Source organism: Pyricularia grisea, chromosome VI (assembly GCF_004355905.1).
Source record: "Pyricularia grisea strain NI907 chromosome VI, whole genome shotgun sequence".
In the NCBI taxonomy this organism is placed as follows: domain Eukaryota; kingdom Fungi; phylum Ascomycota; class Sordariomycetes; order Magnaporthales; family Pyriculariaceae; genus Pyricularia; species Pyricularia grisea.
The window spans coordinates 750037-772962 of NC_044974.1; the positions used below are offsets into that span (position 1 = coordinate 750037).

A 22926-nucleotide genomic window follows, 5' to 3' on the forward strand; every position below is an offset into this window, starting at 1 on the left:
TCCTCCACCATCATAACATTGTCGAATTCATTACTTTACCGTGTGGGACAGACCGACCACCTACATTTGTAATGGAACCAATCGACGGTCTAAATCTGAACTTGGATTATGAACGGCAACCGCTCGCAGAAAGCGAGACCCGTCTCGTTCTCAGGCATCTTCTCGATATCATCAAATATCTCCACGGCAGGGGCTTTATGCATAGAGATATTTAACCCGCCAGCGTCTTGGTCAAATGTCGGGACCCAATGCACGTCAGACTAACAGATTTCGATCTGGCTTCGGCAGCAAAGCCCTAAACGAAATATATGGCACGCAAATATACGCTGCACCAAAGGCTTTTTCTAGCCGCAAGTATATGAACAGAGTGGATATGTGGTCGCTTGGCATACTCGCCCTCGAGTTATCTATCGTTCGGCCTCCCACGCTACACAAATTCTTGACCGACGACATTGGAAAGCTACAAAGCCTTTTGAGCCCCTTCCCCGATTATTAACCTAATTCTCGAACTACTTCGGCGGATATCCAAGTCACCATCCCGATGCCGCAGACGCATTGGCTCAGAAATACGTGGTATTTTGCCACCAATATCGACAGGCATGACCCCTTTTCGAAGTTACTTCCGGAGGATAAACGGGCTGTTTTACGTGGTATTTGCTGGAGAGGACCTACAAGATACTGTACCAAGTTAATCTCCGGCTTCCCCCCAAAGCTTGGCCCACACAGAGCCATGGGGAGAGTTTCCTGAGCCTGGTTCCGCAGTCGGGGTTGGAAATCATTGCGAGAAGAGCCTCGCCGCCACTTAATTCTGGCACAACCCCGACTGGTAATGCCGAGGTCGCCGATCTTGGCATCAAGTTTGGGGAGAGTCATGCTGACTCGGAGTTGAGGTGCCACAATTTCCCAGCCAACTCTCCCACCTTTGGATCTGCTGCTCGAGACGCTATCGACTGGGAACGGAGCCGTTTAATCCAGCGTACCCAGTTTAATACTATCCAAGTTACTAAAGCAGAACAAATGTTCCTCGCCGCCAGGGAAAATGCATACATTAGCCGAAACTTCCAATTAAACAACAACCCCCAACAACAGGGGGCCATAAAACCAAAGCGCATCTGCGACGGCCCAGAACGATGAAAAGCGCCGGCGCCGGAAGTCGCGATAGCATTTTTTTCACAAACTGATGCAGTGCAAGCCGGACAAGCCAATGGCCAAAAGGCCTCAACCTATGCAATCTTGCAATTGGATTCTACGTCGATCGTGTGCATACCGTCAAAGGGGACTGTTAATGCAACACAAATCGTCAAGTCTCACGGCATCTGGCAACATTTTTTTCTCTCTCTACATATCTGTCTTGGCACCCTGACGTGAAACGTACGGTTGTCAAGGGTCACCATACTATTTAAGGAACATATATTCGGATTGCCGATGTGTCCAAATTTTGTGATCGCCTACTAGGGTGTCGTGCGAAACAAATCCTCCCCTGCCACCATACGTGTATGCGTGGGCCTTTACCAGCTTTACTGTTTGTGGGAGGAATCAAGTACCTAAATTATTTATTTCTCCAAAATTATTACCAAAGTCGGCAACGCCCAAAAAGCCCACACCATTGGACGACAGAGCCAGGGGAAGGATTTTTATCCTTACCACCATAGTAAATAACTATCTCTGATATGACTGGTGATATCGAGTCAGGCTTCAAATTAGCGCAGTTCGTACCGAACGCTCCTGTTCCTAAAGAGAGCATTCGTCGTCGTGTGCCTGTATGCCCCCTGGAGGCAGAAACTTCCGTTCTTAAAGCTGCATTTCTTGAAAACTCGAGACCTGGAGAACATGGTTATGCCCAGCTTGCGACACAAGCATGACTCCACAGGCTTGAGATCAAGCTAAGCCAAGCTAATTTGTTTAGGTTCAACCCACACATGACTCTAGGGAGACGGGCTTATGGATTGCCCAATTTGTTTCGCTGACTGTTACTGGACTTCACGCTACATACACCCGACCCCCTGAATGAATCTGAATGTGGATAGGTACTCGAACTTACCCTGTAAATACACGCAAACCGTAAGGCCCCATTTAGTACCTCCCATGTTGCCCAAGTTGCCAAACAAGGCTGTATCATAGGGTACTTAAATTGCCCTGTAACCATTTACGATTTTATAACCCAATTTGTACCTCCCTGGTGCTGAGTCCCATTTATTATTCAATCCGGTTTTATCCATTGGCCAACAAGTTGCAAGGAGCCCTGGCATTCAGATTCATTCAGGGGGTCGGGTGTAGGAATGGTTCTGAAACCGTCGACAAAAAGTCCGTCGTATTGAGGGAGGTACAAGAAATTAAGGAAGAAAAGTAAAACAAAGTGTAAAGAGAAGAAATTGTGGAGGAAGTCTGCTTGGTTTCCCTGACGTGGTAGACTCGACTTTCCCATTAACCCACATTCTTCTCAATTCTTCCACCTGTATTCTTCCTGATCGCGAGACCCGTAGGATTGGTATTAGTAGCCCTCCAGATTCCGGTCAAACTGCCCCTTTTTGCCTACGACTAGGGGGACCTGCTGTATATTATATTTGGTAAATAATAGCAAACATTTTCTAGGCCCAATCACAATCAAAAGTAAGGAGATACAAATGTTTCCCGAAGCGTCACTTCGCATTCTTGGAGGATCAGAGGATTATTGTTTTCCTGGTTTTCGACACACTTGAACGAAAGCCACTTTTGGTCCATTTTTTTTACAACTTTCTGAAGAAAATCCTGTTACCAAATTATAAAACTGGTTATTGGAAAGGCAGTGATTTTCGAAATCAAGGGGATAATCTCTAAATTGTAAATGCACCACGTATATATTAACAGGGTTATTATTAACGTTAATTAACGTCGAACACGACTTTTCTTGGATCTCTTTTATGCCATGGGCATCGATAGAAACGCAAAAAATCTTTGTGTACCTTACTACAACCCAGATCTTTTCAGAATATAAGCCAATATTGCAGGACGTCGGAGATGACATTATTTTGTTGTTTAGCGGTAGCGGTCCATTTGACACAAAGTTCGTAAGCAGGTCCACAGCTCCAAAAATCGGTAAGCAGTAGCGTGCTGGATGACGAGTGGGAAGCGAAAGTTGTAATAAGGCCTAACGGGAGTGTTTGGCAATGCGCCCCGTTACCGGGCCCCAAAGCCACACCATTTGTCGCTCGACGCCGACGCTTACCACCTGGCCGTGCGGCGAGAGAAGAAAAAAAAAAAGAAAAAAAGAAAAAACCATTGTGTTGACCGAGTCTGTTACGGAATGGCGTGCCTGGGGCGACTACCAACCGTGATTATCTCCACTTTACGTGACAAGGCGCCAGGGTTCGCCTGTTATTGTTCGCTAAGGCGTGTGTACGCAATTGCCACTGCGTGCCTTTCTTACTTGTTCACATTTAGCTTTAGATCTTCGAATACATAGAATCGCCCGTATATTGCAACCTCGTCTCTCTGGGATTGTTTTCGTGACATGCATACTGGGTACTGTATTAAAGTTTAATAATATTACGCTGTAAAGTTTCAAATTACGGAAGCTTACGCATTCGAATAGGGGAATAGGAAATTAACAGTCAAACAGTTCCTGACACATGGCGAAACCACAATCGAACCACGATCTGGGGTCAATTCCTGGAGCTCTGACTCAGGCAGTTTAACCCCCAAAAACTGTAATCGAACATCTTTTCCATGGTTAACGTCAGGGCTGAGGTTGAACTAGATGAACCAAATGGAGTTAGAATATGTTTTTAACGCACAAGTTTCATATACGTCGTGTTTGTGTTTCACGGAGTGCCTGTGGGTAAGTACTCATAACATCACTCGCTGTTTACGCCAATTAATATATGGAGAAAGTTTTAAACAATATAAAGCGTAGGCGAAAAGAAATTATAAAAGGATTAATCTTGGGCCTCCATCATAGCTACTCCTATTTATACGTTATCATTCAGTCAAACGAACCAATCTTTACACACGCCAAAGCCAAGCTATTGTTCTATACACGCCAAAGTCAATCTATTGTTTTAGATATAAACTCCTTCACCGCTCACAATGCTTTCACTTAAAGCTTTCCTGCTTCTTTCGGTCTCTTGCTTGGCGTCTCTCGCCGCGGCTAGTCCTGTAGAGCTTGCTCAGATGGAAACCAGAGCAACAACAACGATCTGCGCCGTGTCCGGTATCAAGAAGGGTACCGATGGAACCCACCAAGGAGATGCCTGTACCGTAAGTTGGAACAATCCGTCCTACCCTGCCCTGTTCAAGCTAGACACAGGGACTCTGCAAAACTCGCGTAAATGCTAATTGCAAATTATTTGCCGGGGCTTTTAGTCTTGCAGCGCTAGCTGCACCAGGGTGTCGGGACAGCCTGACTGTTGTACTTAAATAAGTTAGAAGTGTTGAGCTCAAATATGGAAATATTTGAAAAGGAATTTGGGTTATAAATAATTAAATATAGGAGTGGCTGGTAAACTTCTAATAAGAAAATTATTTATAATCCTGCTTTAATTGAGGGCTTATTTCCGTTTGTTCACCAAACACTCAAAGTTTACGACAGTTATAATAACGCATCTATAAGTGTTGAAAACGGCTTATTGCAATTCTGTCGGTATTAATTAAAGACATAATTGAGTGCATGTTAATGGACCATTGGCTGGTACAAAAAGCTCCACTGCTTCCAAATCTTCGTTAATAATACTTCCAGGAGCTAATGCCTTTGTGCTTTAATATTCAATATTTATTAGTATTCGCATATATGAAGTTGGATATCATATTGTTACATATTGGTATATAATGGGCACTCGCCTGTGTGGGATTAAGTTGCAGGTGAACGTACAGACAGTGTGCTTTTAAACTGGTTAATTTAATCACTTATAACTTTATCGAAAAACAAGGGCGTTGTTCATTCCTATAACTAGCCCGAATGGCCCTTACCTAGTTTAAACTCGTGTTTTTTATAGGCCTTTTTAGCCACTATAAATTGTGTTGGGTCGTGGTATATAAAATTTAGGATTTGGATTATTTCATCCGTTAATAAAAAGGGGCCTGTAATCAAGGACGAAGCGGGTAATTATTACCTTCTCGGCTTTATATTTTAGCAAATTTATCAGGTAACGTATACGACTTTTCCTTTCGGTTTTAAAAATGGCGATGTTTGTTTTCTGACGAATTCATCAGCTATTTTTATCAACCAATTATCAAATTACGTTTTATTTATGATGGTCGCGTGGCACACCTTATAATTGGGACCCGACGAGGTATTTGCAACGTGCAAGTATTATAGGACCTTCTAATTTATTAACCTATCGATTATATTATCGGTCGAGTTGTGACACAATTAAACTTTTTAATTTAATAACGTGTTTCATTATTATCTAGGCCGTAAACATACAATTAAAATTGTACAAATTACTGCCAAAATACATAAATACGATTCAAACATTGCAAACGACAAATCATATCAATTATAATAATTTTAACCCAGCAATTTGCTTTGTTGTCTGCAGTTCTTTTACTTTATATCACCGTACGTTAAAATAATGTCTCACAAATCCGAAGATGGCCCAATATAAGATATGACTCCGGGCTATAACCCAAGATAGGGCAATGCCAATTTAATGCGGTTAAGTAAAATTAAGTGCGGATCAGGGTAAATTTAAAGTAGTTTAAGGCAGTATAACGTAGTTTAATGTGGCTTAGGATAAACTTTGGGACGTGTCCAAAAACGGAAATTTTGCGTGTCGAGATTTGGCGCAGATATGATTCTGTTAATGTTTAAGAGAGCAAGCACCATTGTTTGTCCACAAACATGACCATGGGAGCTTTTACCTCGAACTGTTTTCAATTTATACTGCCTTCTTGACAAACAACTTGGAAACACCATACATTCATGCTTTCCTGCAAGAAATTTGTAACCTCGCAAACACTGCGTCACCGGAGCTTTTCAAAAACCTTATCGTGGCATTTGAATCAATACAACAGATTGAAAGTCAGTGAATTGCATACCAGACACCCAAGTCACGTTTGCTTATCCCTTTAAACAAACACGGGATTAATGGCAAGGCAAACTCCAACAATCCCAAACCGTTGCGCACATAGCGGTGGCACATGAGTGTTGCGGGCAAGTGTCCAACGATGAGAATACAATCATAAACTTTCCCAATTCACTGTTCCTTCAAACTATATATTGTTTGGAATCAAGCAGTTTTGGAACGCAGTCAGGAGTCAACCACGAAACCTGTCGACCAATCAAACCACAAGATACTGTCAACCCAACTACCACAGCCAACAGTGAACCGAAAAATGTGTCTGTTCTCCCGCCGATGGGAGACCTGGCCCTGCGGCCATCACAGGGAGGACGAACCCGAGCTGGAGGAAAGATGTCGGGCCCGCCGCAACGGCGACGTCGCCGGCTGCAACCGCTGTATCCGCTGGACCGACGAGGCATCTCCAATCATCCTGCCGACACGGGAGCGCTGCCCAGAGTGCGGAGGCGAGTGTGACAACCACACTAACGTCAGCGACGCCATGCTCTTCTTCCGCGACCGCGATGCCGTCGCCAGACGCGTCTACGAGAGCAGAAGACGACAACAGCGGCAGTCACCTGGCGGCGATGCCCAGTATGGAGGTTGTCCACAGGTTGGAGGTCGACCGAATCAACATTTCAACACAGCCGAGAGCTTCCTTGATTCGCTCAGGCGAAGTGCAAGAAGTCTCCCCACGAGAGGAAATGGATCTCCGTCTTTGGGGGCAAGTCCAAAACTGCCATTGGCCTTGCAGGAAGCGATCAGAAGGTTCCGCCGCCAGAGGCCTGGTCAAAATAGACCAATCTTGATTGATCGCAACCTTGCGCCGGGTGTTGGCGGCGATAGAATCCCTAGCAGTCCTCGTACGCCCTTGTCCTCCGGTATGCATCACAACTCGAACCACTTTGGCCTCGGCAATCATCTTGGCAGATCTCAGACTCCGATGCCAATAGGCGGCCATGGCTTTCAGCTTCCCGTACCCAGCAGCACCCCACTCGACGGCCTATTCGAGGACTTTCACGGCCCTGGTAACATGAGGGGCGGTACAATGCCTGCGGCGTATCATACAGTGCCTCCTGGACCGGAAGCTGGCGGCAGCAATAACCCGTTTGACGGCTTGCTGCGGGAAATCCGCGCCAGCCGGAATTCTAGCACCGGTATCGGCGACATGGAGCTTCCGGTGCGGACGAGCGCTCGACCCCTCAGTGATATCGGCCTGGGTGTCGGACAGACGGCGTTTCCGGTGCATGAGCTCCAGGATCCGGTGATTCTGTCGCCCACGGAGGGTATCGCGCGTGTGCCTGGGGGCCTGGTAGTTTTCAATCCCTCGATCGTCGGATATCCTCCTGGTGCTCGCGATGGCAGTGGATTGTATGGTTATACTGGAGAAGCTCATGAATGGCCATGAGGAAGAGGAGAAGTGACATGTGGGAAGAAGTGATAGTTTTCTAATCGAGGCAGGTTAATCTAGAGTCGTTCTCCCTTGTTTATCTTCAACTCAAGAAGGCTGTCGCAGAAATAAGTTTGTTGAAACTACATCACTTAATCATACGTGATTCCAATCATTGACGAGGTTTAATCAAATGATACAATTGTGACACCCCATGTCGTCGTGGCTCATGACAAAGTATTATCTCACAAAGATAGAACCAACGCCTCTACTCGCCTATCTACTGGAGAGTTTAAAGTCTGACAGTTTTTTCGTCGTTGTTTCCCCTAGGAGTGTACTGGCATGGGACTGCGACTAAGCCAGCAGGCTTCCGTATGTTAATAGATATGGTTGAGATGATTGAACAGGAACACCAAATATCAAGTTTGCAAACTGAAAATACAGTGTCATGACACAAGGCTATTCAGCCTAGAACATCCGCTCTCAATGTTATCCGCGCTGCTGCAACAGTGGACAACTTTCAGGACCAGGAGGCAAATGTCGTCATAATTTCAGATAAGATGCATTTGCAGGCCAGAAGCAGGGACGCATTCCGATTCGCGAGCTTGCTTATTGGAGGTGACAGCTAATCCGGCTTTCCGCAGCAGTGTGACAACTTGCTGCTATTACAAACACCAGATTTAGTTAGGCCTTTTCCTTGAATAGACGTGGCGCCCACAGGTCTCAGGGAGCCGACTCAAGTTATATGCTTGAATTTTTAGCGATAGTGAATACCCTACCCAATGCTTGCAGAGTTCCGCGAAAAAGCCATTGCGAAGACACGTTTCTGTGACGATTGTTTCCACATCAAAGTTATGACTTCTGGCTTTCGATAAACCTAACAAAACCAAGCTCTCGGCCAGGCTTGAAATATTCTTAGTCTACAATAATCATTCTCAAGATGAGACCAAGTAACTTTGAGTTAAACGCCAACCGCGAGGAGCACTGCATTGCTATCACCTACGAAAGGAAGCGCTACAAGTGCGGGAACACAATGTTCAAACGCAGCTTGCGGCCATTTACATGGCAGAGCCATAGCGCCTCACATACGTCCCACATCTTAATAAAGAGCGGGTATTGAAGGAAAGCGCGTGCCTCGAATATCTTGCGAGAAATACAAATATTCTGCTGCCGAAATTTTACGCCAATTTTAAAGATAATGGCGCCGGCTGCCTGTTACGGAATACGTCGATGGAGTGGGGATGAATGAGCTCCCCGAGGAACGGCGGAAGGTTGAAGTTGTTGTTCAGGAGCTCAAGGAGCACCTGAAAACGCTAAAAACCTTACCTTCCTCCGAATAGGGCGGGCTAGCGGGCTCGGCAAGCCTTAACCTGTCCTCTAATAAATATAAGTTTGATTTATCAAATTAGGTGTTGCCTCCATACCGTGTTATGAGGAGATCTCGCGGGCTATAGCATATGAAGCATCGGGAGGAACCCAACCTCGTCTTTTGCCACAACGATCTGTCAGCCAACAACGTTATTGTAGACCCTTTAACCTTGAAGATCCAGGCCATCGTTGATTGGGAGTACGGAGTGTATTTTCCACCCGAGTTCGACAGACCATTTTATAGACGTTTGGGTCCCTCTTGCTTGACGGGGATAGGATGATGACGTGGACATTCTTTAGAAATGATGAACAAGAAGAAGAAAACTAAACGATGCATAAGGCCCTCGCTAAGCATGTACGGAAGGTTAATTGTGGCATGCCAGTGGATAAAAATTGCCATGCGAAACCACTTGACGAGTCAATTAAGCGGTCCATGTTTTACTAATAATAAGCTGCCTAAAGATATTTAAATTATTCTGTTTGCCGGTAATTGCGAAATGACTTTATACAAATCAAATTTTCCTGGCCTAATCTGAATATCATAAATAGTTAGTTGCTACACTTGCTATAAATATCTGTTGGAAATTACGTAATAACCAACATGCGGGATAAAAATTCACTCTGGTCACAAGCGCCCACTGTGCCCCCGCCAAAACACCCAACACCAAAAATTCATAATGGAGATTTGGTTACTCCGTTATTACGATCCGGGCAGGTCTCGAACCTGCAACCTCCTGATAACCAGACGGAATCGTAGTCAGACGCTCTACCATTGAGCCACCGGACCTATGCTGTGATGAAGAATTGTCAATGCTGTGTCTGACTCTAGTCTCTGTTTCTCTGATGGTGTGGGATCACTGAGCTCGATCCTCGCTTCCTCCCTGAGGGTATATATGTTGCTTCTCACCCGGTATGCCCAAGTTGGCTGTGAGTAAGGTCAAATGAGTGATTTGTTGAAGACACGGTTAGCTGCAAGCTGTGATTCCCCTTGATCCAGCGACTATATATTCCACGAGGATATCGGGCAGAGTTTTCCACCTTTTGCACAATATAATCACAAAGCATTCAACAAGCACCAAGAAAACCAGTAGAGCCGATCAAACCCTACCCCCGAACAAAAGCAACTCAAATAAAATGTGTTCATATCAACCAGTCTACTCGACCTGGGCCTGCGGTCATTCTACTTTTCTTTACAACAAAAAACTTACATCATGCTCTGCAGCGGGTACTAACAGATGCGCCGCCTTCTATTATGCCAACTCCTACGTGAGCCAGACCCAGCGCTGCTCCAACTGCACTTGATAAATTCAGAAACGTTGCTACGTCGGGGATGCCCCTTAACTTGTATTGCGGCTGTTGTTATGCACTGGGCTAGACTGGAAGAGTATGGGATGGGGAACGAAGAGACAAATCGGGCAAAATGGTGCATAAAAGCCAAGACGAGGGTTTGCACTGTTCAAAACTACTGGTAACAAAAACAGACAAGTCTTTACAAAAATAGTAATAGAGATTAATTACTACGTAAACCTCGCATAAATAACTGCACGACTTGTCCCTTGCTCCTCTTTTTTCAGGCGCCAAAGTCATAGTCACGAGCTACATTCAAAGTTGCTCCTCCGTCCCCTGTGCTGCAACTTGAGCTTTTCTTGCCGACTGCATGCGATTCATTGTTTTCTAGAATAAACCAGCAGACAGCCGGACATGATTGCGCAGTGACAAATCAATGAATCGTGCTGTTGCATTGCGATTTCAAGGACACGTACCCGATGATAATGAACAAATTTGACCACGCCCAGCCCGTCTTCTGTATAGTAAGTGCTGTTTATTTTGGGGAATGCGAAAAGGATCATGCGTCATGGCCGTTTAAGGTTAGGTATTAGCGTCTCTCTGCTTGCTTATCTATTTATGGCTGCGTATGAGCATTCCTCTGTAGCAATAGTATTGTCACCTCAATGATACATGTACATATCTATTTGCTTTTAACAATATCTGCACTTTATGTAACATTCTTTTAGATGGTGTAATGCCCAACTGTGAGCCCCAAAGGTACGACCAAGGATTTGTTGGCTTGGGTCCAGGATTCTAGCTTTGTACTACCCAGCTGGGCTGCATTCACCAGATGGAGCTTTGAGCCGGGTTGGCCTTGTTCAAATAGTGGTTATTTTAAGACAGGCGGAATATACTTCTTTGAGGTGTGTTAAGGCTTTGAACGAATCCTAAATTGTAAATGCTATATTGCTGGCGAGTAATGCGGAATGTGCAGCATAACCGATTAATTTAGAAAGCTTCCTCGTCATCCTTACAGATTCTAAAAGTTTGTTGGGTTGAACGTTGTTGAACTACAGGCCGGGCTGTAACAATATCATTATATAAGTCCACATTGAACAATCCAACAAACGCACTTTCTGTCTCCTGCATGCGCACACACATCTCTACTTTTGCAATCACATTTAAAACCAATCTTTTGATTTCCCATTTCCCATTATTACTTTGCCATCTTGAAATATGAAGTAGTCACTTTTTATCCTTGCTGCTGCTGCTTCAGTTGGAGCACAGGCAGAGGAGCTATGCTGGTATGTTATATTACATTATATTGTATAAATTTCCATCAGTTCTAACTAAGATAATAGGTGCACCCAGGGCGCTGAATATCACAAAGAAATCACCGTGAACGCTTGTGTAAAGGTGAATCATGGGCTTGGAACAAGCCGCGGCGACAAGTTTTATTGTAAATATGAGCAGGGCTTTACTGTGCAGCAGTGGAAAGATGTAAGTCACTTTTCAAGATGTAAATAGTATCAACGGCTACTAACTACTTTAAATAGGCGTGCAGAACCCAACATGGAGATGGCCAGTGTGGGAACATTTAAATTTTGTCAGGAGTGGCCCATGCCAGTGTTATTTGCACCCGCCCGTGTCCCGTGGTTTTAGTTTCGGTGGCGAGCATGAGTGGACCAATTTTTCGTACATTACTATTTTGGAGTTATACTTTGCTAGTTGCTACGGATAAAGTAAACATTACGGGTCATTTACATATGCGGTAAAGAATTGGTGCTTTTGAAATTTATTGTCGATATTAGCGTGATAATCTCAACTTTCAAGTTTTGACCGCATTTAGTAAAAGATGGGCCATGTTACTAGTAGGTTGTTGGGCTACCCTTGGATTAGAATTTTGGTGTATTATAGGTTGTGGCATAGAAATTCGAAGCATCTTTCCTTGAAGCTATTTACCAGAAGATAAGAAAACTTGATTTAAATTGTAATTGTTACACCATTATATGGCACGGTTCGTTTAGAAGAGGGAATCTTCGCTAACTTGGGGAAAAGGGGATGATGAAAAAGCAGGTTCCGTGGTAGAATATTAACACAACCGGAGAATATAAACGTACAGATATTTGTTTAAAGCAGCCTTTGTATGCATAATATAAGACATAGAGCGACGCTGTTAAGACGCTAGACCCAATGGGGTTCTTCAATCAAGCGTCACGATTATTGAGTGGTGGGTTTAAAGTGTCCCTGAAGCTGATCTGCAAATAAAGGATTGTGTGCAAGAGAGCCAGCGGATTTGAATATTGTGATGGCTGCCTGTTAGAAAGAGGGAAAATTAGGAGAGATTTAATGACTTAGTGTATTTATACGGATTTGGCATATGAGATACTGTGATTGCAGGTGGGAGCCGTTTTTAGCAGTTCAGCTATTTTCAATTCACCACATGTACTCTTGTATGCCGACGACGAAACAAGAGCGCACTATCATGCAATAAGCTGAAGCAAGTTGTGTCATATATCAGAGGAGGCTTTTTCGCCCGCCAAATATGTATAAGAGTATTGCAACTTTTGGAGTATATCTTCATACCATAGAGCAGTCAAGCTCCCGCTATTGTAGTGGGCTACCAGACTGTGACAAAGGGTTGAAATTAGTGTATAAAAAGCTTGATTAGCTAATTTCTCAAAGTATTATGAATGGAAAGAATGGTAATTTCCTCATTCTTTTGTTTTCTTCTACACCAACGGCTACATAAAGAAACAGACTATTGGCTTCGAGGCAAAGGCCTAGCGATGCCTCCGAGAATAAAATACCCGAGCGGTGGTTGCCTATCAACCGAAGTCGCCGAGCATTCAAAATTAGTCCTGGCACTAAATGTTTGTCCCAGGAAATCGAAGTAGGCGATCTCGTTAGGTCCAATTAATTTATTCTGGCCTTCAACGAAGTCTTTTTTCTTTTCATCGTAAATTCCCACCACGCACTTCACAGGAGCGTTTTCACTGTTGGGCTTTGAGTTTGGGGTCACTCCCCCGGAGCCATGTTGGGAGCCAACAGGGCCAGCTGAAACCATAGTTATGGTAGTGAGGCCGGCAGCGAGAATGATTGCGAATTGCATCATGGTTTTTATTTTTGTCGCAGGAAATTATCTGAGAAATAAGGTATTTTGAATTAGGTTGAGGCGGTATGAAGTCAGTTAAAGCTTAACAATTTGTAAACGAAATGATCGATTATGTAAATCAGATCGGGAACCAAAGCTAAGTTTGCGGGTCAACGATGATGTTAGGAGAAGCCATACGTTGGAAAGAAGACTTGAGGCCCCTTTACATAATTTTGTCTCTATTAATTACGAACGGTGTATTTTTGGGCACTTCCATGGGTAGTACCTGTTCTGAAGCTTACTTATTAGGTATCCATGACGCTAAATTTATTACCACGTTGAAAATACTAATTATAGCGCTAGCTTCTTAAAGCGGCCTATTTTAAACCTACTTCAATTACGGTTGGTATTTAAATCCTGTTTGATCATTATTAGCACTGCAATTAGGGCGTTCCCTTGCCAACTGCTTTCATTTAATACTGTCGGTGAGTGAAGCCTTTGGAAACCCTGCCGGACCTTGGGGCCGTGATGTCGTGAGACTTTTAAATGGCTCTGTCCAGGCAACTGCAATGGGAAATATTGCTGATCTGGACCAGGTATGATAGAATAAGTGCCACGCCATAGCTCCATCCATTGATACTTTTGTAATCTTCATGCCGAGTCCCACCGATGAAATTTTCGGTTAGACAAAGTGATGGAGAGTGCAGATGTGACATCGGACAGGTTAAAAGATAAAGATGCTTGAAGTCTGAAAGAAGCCGAAGCAATGACGCGAATAAACAATGTACGTACGGAGTAGTCTCCTAAAGGTAGCCCTGCGGGCATGGGCCTGTCGTATTGGGACCTAATATCTACACCCTGGAGAGTTTTGCCTTTTCCAAACTGAGGTAATTTCGGTGGAGTCCAAAGGATCCTAGTCTCGAATGCCATCGTCGAATATTGGATTGCCAAACTTTGAGTATTCTAGGGCGAAATGGAGCTAGGCTAAGTTTATCAAGCCTTGGAAGCATCATTCAACTAGAGAAAACTGCAAAAGAGATAGTGTGTGATAACAGACGCTACATTCCGCGTAAATCTACGTAAGAAGCTCGCCAATGTATCATTTTTGCAGTAGATGCGTGCTTGATTCCCTCTGTCATATATTTCTTTTACATTTTGGGTGTAATTTATTCCCCGAGTCCGAGTCTCCGCTAATAGCGGCAATTACGACCTGTGGACTCTAACAACTTGTGGATGTTTTTGGGCTGTTCTTATTGTTTTCATTGGTCTTCTTCAGTCGCTACCGGGATGCAGTCATGGCCAACTACTCCATCTATTGTAAGAGCCATCTCAGTAACTATTTGCATTTTTATCTTTTACGCTCGCTAATCTGTGTTTACATCGGAAATCCAAATCAAAGTGCCACGTCCTAATCCCATCACATTTCCTTCACTTTTCTAAACATCTTCAGGCCATCGCTACAGCAACATCGGGCTGATAACCGGGTGCGACTATCGACCTACGCTTGATCCTCCTGGACGAGGAAGAAGACGAGCCGCCGGAGGGGCCTCCCTTTTTGTCAGCCCAAGGGTTGGGTACGTTGATGGGGTTAACGATAACCTCGGGCTTACTCCCCTTCTCCTTTTGTATGTTTTTGCTATTCACAGAGGTCTGAGTGGAGATTCCGCCCTCACTCTTCCCCTCGCTGGCTGGCAGGTAGTTCCTAAAAGTTGCGTCCTGGCGGGACATGCCCGAGGGCAGTTTTGTGGGTTCGAGCTTGTTCCTAGGCGTCTCGTCAACATTCATGTTCTTCTTTTTGGGCAGGTCCCCGATGGCGGCATCTCGATGCCCACCGGAGCCCACCTTGTTAACAGCCAGCTCTGGGATTTGGTTAATAGCATCATATTTGGCCTGCGTGTGTCCCGGAATCTTGTTTCCATCATACGTCTCGATGACCCTTTCGGTGCCGCCGGGGGATGTCTGGCGCCGTGGTGGTGCAATCTCCCTGCCGTACTGTCCCCCACTCTTCTTGACGCCCGCGTTAGAGCGATATTTTGGCAGAACGCCGCTGCTGGCGAGCTTGTTGGTCCCGCTGCTGGCCTGAGTCGCGCTGCTTTTTCTAGTGCCCTGGTTCGCATTAAGCCGACTGCTTCTTCTTGGAGCCGGCCTGGTACTTCCCGACAATACGCCCTCAAAGACGCAGAGGAGTGTGAGAAAGTAGAGGAAGCGCATGGTGGGCTGGTGGTGATTGGCTGATGAGAAGTGAATAAGATACAGGTATTGAATATATTGTTAAGGATATTGGAAAGTTTAACGTGTGCACATGTGAGATGATCATGTAACCGCTGATAAAGTAAGTTACTCCTCACAGGGAACTGCTAGTTTTATAACCATCACTCTCGCAGCATTTGAGGCAATTACCGTGTTAGTCTTTGACTTACTCAGTCCAAGATTCAATGGAAGCCTAGGCCCATAGGATGGTGCAATTCAGTCCAACACATGGTTCTAATTGAAGTCGACTTGTTGTAAGTACACCATACACCGACACACCATAGCTAAGCCAAGCTTCAATTGGCAATTACATGGACTGATTTTGATTACTAAATTGCCAAAGTGATTGGCTGTTGCCCTTCAAAGGAATACAGAAGGAATGCACAGAAACACTGCAGTATAACCTGATATTACTGGATTGGTAACATATTACTCTTGCAGCGGTTATCATCCGGATCCAGCTGGAGCCACTGGTTGGCTTAGATTTGCCAAGTGTTATGTCATTCTCAAGTTTTGTACTTGGCTGGTGCAATTGGCTCGCGTGTAAGGAGTGCAGATGGCTGAGTTCCAAGTGGCAAAATGAAAGTGGAAAGATCGACGTTTGTCAATTGTTTTTTTTTCTGTTCTTTTTTTAAGCTTACTGTTTCCCTTCCAAGCTTGCTTCTTTAAAACCTTAGCTTCTCGACAACCGGGCGAGTCTAAAACCGTCTTGCCGTCCAATCCGTCTTACTCCATACCAAGATGAGCGGCGCCACATCAAAGCAGTACCAAGATGCACAGCCGACCATGCGGGAGAAATACCCCGCCTTGGCCTTCCTCATGAGGCACGTCGACGCGGCGCCAAGCATTTCCTACACGCGATTCTCGGACGAGCTGAGACACCGTGCCACCGATACGGCCATTGGCCTCGCACTTTGCGGCGAGCCGGGTGCCGCAACGCGCATCATCGAGCTCCTTCGCACACACTCGCTGGATCCCTTCGATCCCCATAACGAGGGCAGCACCTACGCCCGCCCTGCTATGTATTTTGCGTGGGAGGCGACCAGGTCTTGGCCAGGTTGGATCCCGCCTGAAGAGCGTACCGAAGACCGCTTGAACGAAATAGAAGCAGAGGCGAGGAAGCCCTGGCTGGAGCGTTTTACGGAGGAGTGGAAGGTCGACGGCGAAACGGCCGCCAAAGCGCTGGAAATGGCGCGGGCCAGTATCAACAACGTCTTCCCTAGCGTATCTGCTGTAGAGCGAATCCAACTGGCGAATAAATGGTTCCAAGATGGATATTACGGCTACGCGTCAAATCCGATGGGCCCCTTTAGTGCTCGATATATCAAGATTCAAGGATGGTGGCGTCGTGGATTATACCCTTTCCCGTGGCAACAGCTCTTCCGCTCGGCTGGCCTTAGTATCGCCCTTGATATCCAGCTCAAACTTGGCTTGGATAAAGATGCCAAAGAGACTTTTGAACAAATTTGCGACAGGATTACTTTTACCGAACAGCTGGAGATGCTAGCCTGCTCCAGGTCAGCCTGGCACAGCGGTCTGTTCACCCCTGACAAGGGTGCTGGAAATACCGGCTCGCGGTTTGTCAAGCTGCTCGAGCTCAGCCAGACAGACCTGCACGCTTGTGGCCTACGAGCAGTCGAACAGTTAGCAAAACGTCTAAGGAACGGTCCAGAGCGACCCTTCCGAGACAAAACCGTGGCAGACCTCGCACAGCTCATCAGCGCCCACACCTATGAGAACTGTGACTTTAATGAACTGGAAATTTACGGACCCCCCATCGACAGACCCGCCGACGCAAATAGTCTTCTCCACGAGCCTTGCCACCCAGACGAGCTCGCCGATCTAAAGCACCGGCTGAGCACCGCCGGCGCAGACCCGGACCTCCCGCAGGACTACGAGGAACTGCTCGCTGCTACCAACGGCCTGGAGCCCTTCTGGGACGGTGGCTTCCGGCTGCGGCTCCTCGCACCCGCGCGCGAGGTCACGACGGCGACGCTGAGCTTTTTCGAGCGCGGCAGCGGTGAGAACAGCGTGCTGTCCCTGCTGCCACCGGGCTACCACGGACGCATCGAGTGGCCGCCCATGCCTGATCGGGTTGTATCGCTCTCGGGGGCCGAGGACCGCGAGGGCGATGGCGACGGCGACCTTTGGCTCATCGACCGGGCCACGACGGCGAGGTGCAAGGAGGCTGTCTTGGAGGCTCTGGCCAGGAGCGACGGCGACGCGAGGCGCAGGCTCCAGGTCGCCGTCGAGGACATCTATGGGAGTTTACAGCGATTCCGGGAGCTGGAGTTTGGGGTCGTGTCGTGGAGGCACTGGGATCCCGAGGGCGTGGTGCCGTACGACGGGGTCAGGGGCATGCTGGAGGTTATGGCCGAGAAGAGCATGCATAGGTATATGCTTTGGGATCCTTGCTTTCGCCCAAATCAACGGATCTCCAAGGAGCGTCCCCCTTTTGTTATTTAGAAAGTAGATGGTCTGACAAAGACGTAACTGGCTCCAAGAGCTACACACAAGGCTGCGGGGATTGCGGTCTTAATTTTCACGCATAATGCGCCCTTAACCGACTTGTTATCCATACAGTAACGCATCCAGTCCTAGCGAATCGCTCTGATCCGGATTATAAGTCCCTACTGTTTCCGTGAATTTACCGTCAAAAGGCGTACCGTATCAAACAAGAATATCTGCATTGTCTGCAATATAGCTAGGTTCATCTGGGTTTCAAATATGCTGCCTGCTCTTCCGTTCAACAAATCACTCAAAAACGCATTTCCTCGGTTCCCTAAAATTGTCGATCCGCCTCCATCCGACATGGTTCATCCTACCGAGGACATGCTCTAGTCCATAGAGAGTAAAGCCAAACGGTTGCTTGCCTGCCCCAGCCCAGTCAACAACGGCCGTAATCATTCCGCTTTCGATCCAGCAAGATTTTCCTCGGGCTCAACTAAGTTGGCAAAAGGACAGGCCTATCAAAGGCAACAATAATGCCGTTGGTCAGCGATCCCGTCAGTTCCAACAGAATTATATACCGGAAATGCTTCGACCCAATGCTTAATTTATATACCCTTTGAAAAGGCGACCGACAAACTCCGTGGGGGCTTTGCGCCCTGTCAATATCTTTGAATTTATGCCTTGCCGACCACGCGAAAATAAAAGCGGTCTAGTATCATAAGCCCGAGGCGGACGAGGCAAACAGATGGCAAAGTATAAATACTGTAGCAAGTAAGGTAGCTTTAGGCGGGAGCAGGCATGCGTTCCGATCGCAATATTTCCAACGACAAGGCATACTGTGTAATTCCAAGGTTACTAGCTAACAGGCCTGGCACAGAGTACAAATGTGACTTAATATAGTAATGTGGCGACGGTTCATGATCAGATATCTGTCAAAAGTTAAGGCCTGTTAAACATTGCAACATTATTCACTTACTTTACTCATAAAAAGAAAAGAAACTTGGTTGGTTGTCAAGCTAGCCAGATCTCAATGCCGACGGCGTGCCATCGCTATAAGTCAGTGCCAGAGATTAGACCAAAACCCGATAATTCTTTCCATATTCAGCACAGTAGCAGGATAATTAGGCTTTTTGCTGGATAATTGAATAATCGCAATTGATAGTGATGTACTTATTACCTTTGAATCCGAACTGATAGCACCCTGTGTGTGCGAGTAACTGAAGTTGTGGTCGTTTGTGTGTTTTGCTTTGTAGTGATTTATCAATGAGTTTGATTGAGATCTTGGCCAATGGCGACTGTTTCTCTTTGTAGGCTCCATTATAGTACTCATATTTGTCACTTGGGTAGACGCTGTGAGCAAGTGTCGATGTGTGATTATCACCGCGGGCTTAGTGCTATAAATACCCCTCGAGGAACTTTTCCTAGACACGGTTCATTCGTCCAACTCAAACAACCAGACAATACAACCAAAACCGATTCCCAAATCAATCAACCACCGAGTCTAACAACAATCTAAGATGTGCTGGTATAAAGAGCATTATCGCAACTACCGCTGCGGCCACAGGTGCTTTGGGGCTCAATTAATGTCGATCAAATGCGAGGTTTATCCGAGATGCTGTGATATTTGGCTTCAGAGGGACCCAGATACCAACCAAATCGTTGTAGTTGAGGAGACTGTAAACGCCAAGTGCGGCCGCTGCCAGCAGCGGCAGGGTCAGAGCAACAACCAGCGGCAAGGCCAGGGCAGCAACCAGAGGCAGGGTCAGGGCAGCAACCAGGGGCAGGGTCAGGGCCAATAAAAAAGGAGACTTTAAGCCTTCTGTCTACTATGGCCCACACGTGGCGGGAGCATGGTGTGGCTCTGAGCCTCTGAGATGCGGGTGGGCTGGATAGAAACGCAAGAGTATCCTCACAAAAACCGGCGATGGCAAAGTATCTATAGTACCGTACCTAGATAGCTTGGACGAAAAACTCGCAGAATTCACTGGGCGTGATGAAATAAATCGAGTGATGTGCTTCTTCGTGATCAATTTTTGGTACACGGTGCATCCCAGCCATTTGGCATCTAAAATTAGAGGTTCAACAAACAGTTTCATCACGCACGAGTTTACGCATCTCCATCTTGGAATCCCATTCGTAAACTCCATCAAACCATGAAAAAAAAGCAAATTTCAAAAAGGGGGGCAGCCTATCGACCATGTATAGCATTCGCTAAAATCTCGCATCATCTCAAGTTCGTCCGAATGCGGCCCCCAAATCCCGATGATAAAGGTGCCAAGTTCCAAAGTCACGTACACAGTAGACGTCTGATTAACCAAGGTACACTTTGAGCCTTGTCCCCACCTGATCCATGTACCGTTGGATAAAGTGAGGTATCTTACGGTTGGCAGCCACCCAGGCACGCAAACTCGTAATCAAAACAGTAGCTTGAACTTGAAATATAAAGATGAAAAGAAAGTCTAGGGACTCATAGGAGTTGCCGAAAAATGAACTTCCACTAGCTGGAATCTGGGTTTGCGTTAATTTCATAACTTTTTTCAGTTGTAGACTTTAACTTGTGGGTTTTGTATTTTCATATTGATCATCGACTTGTCTTTCTTTATCTTGGCCAGGTTCTTGCCAGAAATGTAACGTTTTGATCAGAAAAAGGACGTGACACCGATATAAATCCGTCGTATTTCGAAATTATATAGAGGCAATGTGCACATGTCAAACTGGGCGCAACAAGTGCAGATGCCAAAACTGAACACTATGCCCAACATTGGCTGAAAAATCAGAGTTTGGACGAAAGTTGCCCGTCCCCGGCGGAAGGAACATGACAATCGACTTGGGGCTTTCGCAGTCAAGAAAGGTATGGCGTTAAGAGGGCGAAAGGAGCCCAGTTGTAACCATATTTCTGAGACGAAGCACATTCATCACCGTTTGCTGCTTGAGGTTTGGATGTTATTTGGCCCCAAGTTGGAAGGCAGGCTACAGTAATTTTGATGGGGATCTAATGCGGCCTCATTTTATACTTTTGTTTATCATCTCACATGTATTCCCAGTGTTCTGGTTGCTATCTTTGATTTGGCTTTCATTCCAGGGATTATTAGTTTTCTTCGAGAAATTCAAGCCTTTGACGTCAGTATTAGCAATCCTGGGTCCACTGTAGTCCAGTTTCAGTGCTCCATGCTGACCGCCTAACTGTAAAAGGCTAAAGGTCGTATTTCTTGGATTTTTTTAGCGATTACGAAAGCGAGGCTATATTCCATATTTAAAGCTTTAGCATAGTTATATAAATATGTACTCTTTAGCCTACATCACTTCTGCACGGATAACTGTTGCCAACGTCAACTCCATTTCTTTTCCTCTACTGTTCATTACAATAGACACCATGGTTGAAAATATGTTCACAATCGAAATTGCGATGCTAATAGCATTCGCGGCATGTTACTTCATCTACCAAGCCCTTTTTAAACGGAGTAACATGCCCGACCTTGTTATCGCTGGCGCAAAAAAGGGCGACTGGTTCCCCTACTTGCAGGCCAAATTACGCAATACTACTGATGGTCAAAAAGCCATCTTTTCGGCATACAAGGAATGGCCCGAAAAGCCATACGCTTTACCATGTTTCGGCTCACCTGCAGGAATGGTGGTCCTGCCAAAAAGTTGGATTAAAAATATCATATCCCAGCCGGACCACGTCCTCAACTTATGGGATATTGGTGTCGAAATGCTGCAACTCGATTACGCGTTTCTCGACAAAAGATTTAACAGTCCACCTTTACACATCAACCTCATCGCCAAAACCTTAACAAAGAATTATGGCAATTTAATCCCTGATATGGTGGAGGAGGCAAACCTGGCTTTCACCGAGCAATGGGGTCGGTCCGACGAATGGACTTCGGTCAAGGTTTACGATACAGTACAAAACATGCTAGGATTGATCACAAGCAGGGTTACGTACGGCTTACCCTTAAGCCGTGATCCAGAGTTGAGAAAAGTGACGATGGAGTTTGTTCAGAGGTCATTTGTGACCGGTTTAATGCTATACAATGTGTGGAAACCTATCCGACCACTAGTTGCATTGTTGGCTACACTGCCGCACCGCTTGTCGCTATACAAATTTCGAAGACTTATCGTGCCCGAAGTTAAGAAACGGCTTGCCGATTCGAACCGCGGCGAGAAAAAGGATCAACAAAACGATTTTATAAACTGGGCGATTCAACAGGCCGAAGAATTCGAGGATCCATACTTTTCCAAACCGGAAGTGTTGGCTAGCCGTGCCCTATTTGCAAACTATGTTTCAATCCACACATCGGCTTTCAGTCTTACACATGCTGTTCTGGACTTAGCCACAGCCGGACCCGAGGTACAGGAAGAGATGCGGCAAGAGGTTGTTTCGGTGCTCGCTTCGTGCAACGGCGAATGGAGCAAAAAGGCATTGGCCAAAATGTATAAGATTGACTCTTTACTGCGGGAGTCAGCGCGTCTTGATACTTTTATGAGCGTCGCCGGCAACCGCTACATCACGGCCCCCGAAGGGCTGGCGTTGCCCAACGGGCAAACCCTGCCCAAAGGCACCCCGATCATGTTTCCGGCTGCTCCTGTCATGCTCGATGAGATCTACTATCCGAACCCGCTCGAATTCCAGCCGCTGCGGTTTGTTCCAAAGGCCAATAACGAGGACGACGCCGACGATGATATGGGCACCCAAGATGAAAGGCGCGCGCGTACAGCCTTCTCATGCACTTCTGCCGAGTACATGGCATTTGGTCACGGCAAACACGCCTGTCCGGGAAGGTTCTTTGCTGCAGCCGAGCTCAAGCTCATGCTTGCCCACCTCCTGCTGGAGTATGAACTTGAAAAGATTGACGAAAGGCCGGTGGGCACGTGGTATGGTATAATGAGAATTCCGCCAATAAGCTACCAGCTCAAGGTCCGGAGGCGCAGTCAGGTGTAACCGTGGTGGGGGAGGGTTCTGGACGGTACAGAACGTTTAGACTTTAGCCTGGATAGGTATGTATGGAGTCTGCTATAAGGTCGGAAACCGCGCTCAAGTGTTCAAAATGGTAGCAAAAATCTCACGC

At 46.1% G+C, this 22926-nt stretch overlaps 9 protein-coding genes across 9 annotated transcripts; 8 read left to right on the top strand and 1 right to left on the bottom strand.

Annotated features, from left to right (window-relative positions):
* Positions 1–541: 541 nt before the first annotated feature.
* On the top strand, positions 542–1134 carry PgNI_11353 (uncharacterized protein; the record flags this gene model as incomplete). The annotated part of the gene is made up of 2 exons (XM_031131320.1): positions 542–650; positions 713–1134. 2 exons carry the CDS (start codon positions 542–544, stop codon positions 1132–1134), a joined length of 531 nt encoding a protein of 176 aa, XP_030976723.1.
* Positions 1135–2900: 1766 nt separating this feature from the next.
* Positions 2901–3086, top strand: PgNI_11354 (uncharacterized protein; the record flags this gene model as incomplete). The annotated part of the gene is made up of 1 exon (XM_031131321.1): positions 2901–3086. The coding sequence occupies one exon, from the start codon at positions 2901–2903 to the stop codon at positions 3084–3086; it is 186 nt and encodes a 61-aa protein (XP_030976997.1).
* A 981-nt stretch (positions 3087–4067) lies between these two features.
* Positions 4068–4481, top strand: PgNI_11355 (uncharacterized protein). The gene is made up of 2 exons (XM_031131322.1): positions 4068–4236; positions 4342–4481. Exons 1-2 carry the CDS (start codon positions 4150–4152, stop codon positions 4393–4395), a joined length of 141 nt encoding a protein of 46 aa, XP_030976725.1. The 5' UTR covers positions 4068–4149; the 3' UTR covers positions 4396–4481.
* A 1831-nt stretch (positions 4482–6312) lies between these two features.
* On the top strand, positions 6313–7443 carry PgNI_11356 (uncharacterized protein; the record flags this gene model as incomplete). The annotated part of the gene is made up of 1 exon (XM_031131323.1): positions 6313–7443. The coding sequence occupies one exon, from the start codon at positions 6313–6315 to the stop codon at positions 7441–7443; it is 1131 nt and encodes a 376-aa protein (XP_030976727.1).
* A 922-nt stretch (positions 7444–8365) lies between these two features.
* Positions 8366–8670, top strand: PgNI_11357 (uncharacterized protein; the record flags this gene model as incomplete). Its single annotated transcript, XM_031131324.1, is given in 2 exon segments — positions 8366–8538; positions 8553–8670. 2 exon segments carry the CDS (start codon positions 8366–8368, stop codon positions 8668–8670), a joined length of 291 nt encoding a protein of 96 aa, XP_030976726.1.
* Positions 8671–9927: 1257 nt separating this feature from the next.
* Positions 9928–10095, top strand: PgNI_11358 (uncharacterized protein; the record flags this gene model as incomplete). Its single annotated transcript, XM_031131325.1, has 1 exon — positions 9928–10095. The coding sequence occupies one exon, from the start codon at positions 9928–9930 to the stop codon at positions 10093–10095; it is 168 nt and encodes a 55-aa protein (XP_030976998.1).
* Positions 10096–14602: 4507 nt separating this feature from the next.
* Positions 14603–15367, bottom strand: PgNI_11359 (uncharacterized protein; the record flags this gene model as incomplete). Its single annotated transcript, XM_031131326.1, has 1 exon — positions 14603–15367. One exon carries the CDS (start codon positions 15365–15367, stop codon positions 14603–14605), a length of 765 nt encoding a protein of 254 aa, XP_030976728.1.
* A 780-nt stretch (positions 15368–16147) lies between these two features.
* On the top strand, positions 16148–17872 carry PgNI_11360 (uncharacterized protein; the record flags this gene model as incomplete). The annotated part of the gene is made up of 1 exon (XM_031131327.1): positions 16148–17872. One exon carries the CDS (start codon positions 16148–16150, stop codon positions 17870–17872), a length of 1725 nt encoding a protein of 574 aa, XP_030976914.1.
* A 3358-nt stretch (positions 17873–21230) lies between these two features.
* PgNI_11361 (uncharacterized protein) lies at positions 21231–22799 on the top strand (the record flags this gene model as incomplete). The annotated part of the gene is made up of 1 exon (XM_031131328.1): positions 21231–22799. The coding sequence occupies one exon, from the start codon at positions 21231–21233 to the stop codon at positions 22797–22799; it is 1569 nt and encodes a 522-aa protein (XP_030976811.1).
* Between the last annotated feature and the right edge of the window lie 127 nt (positions 22800–22926).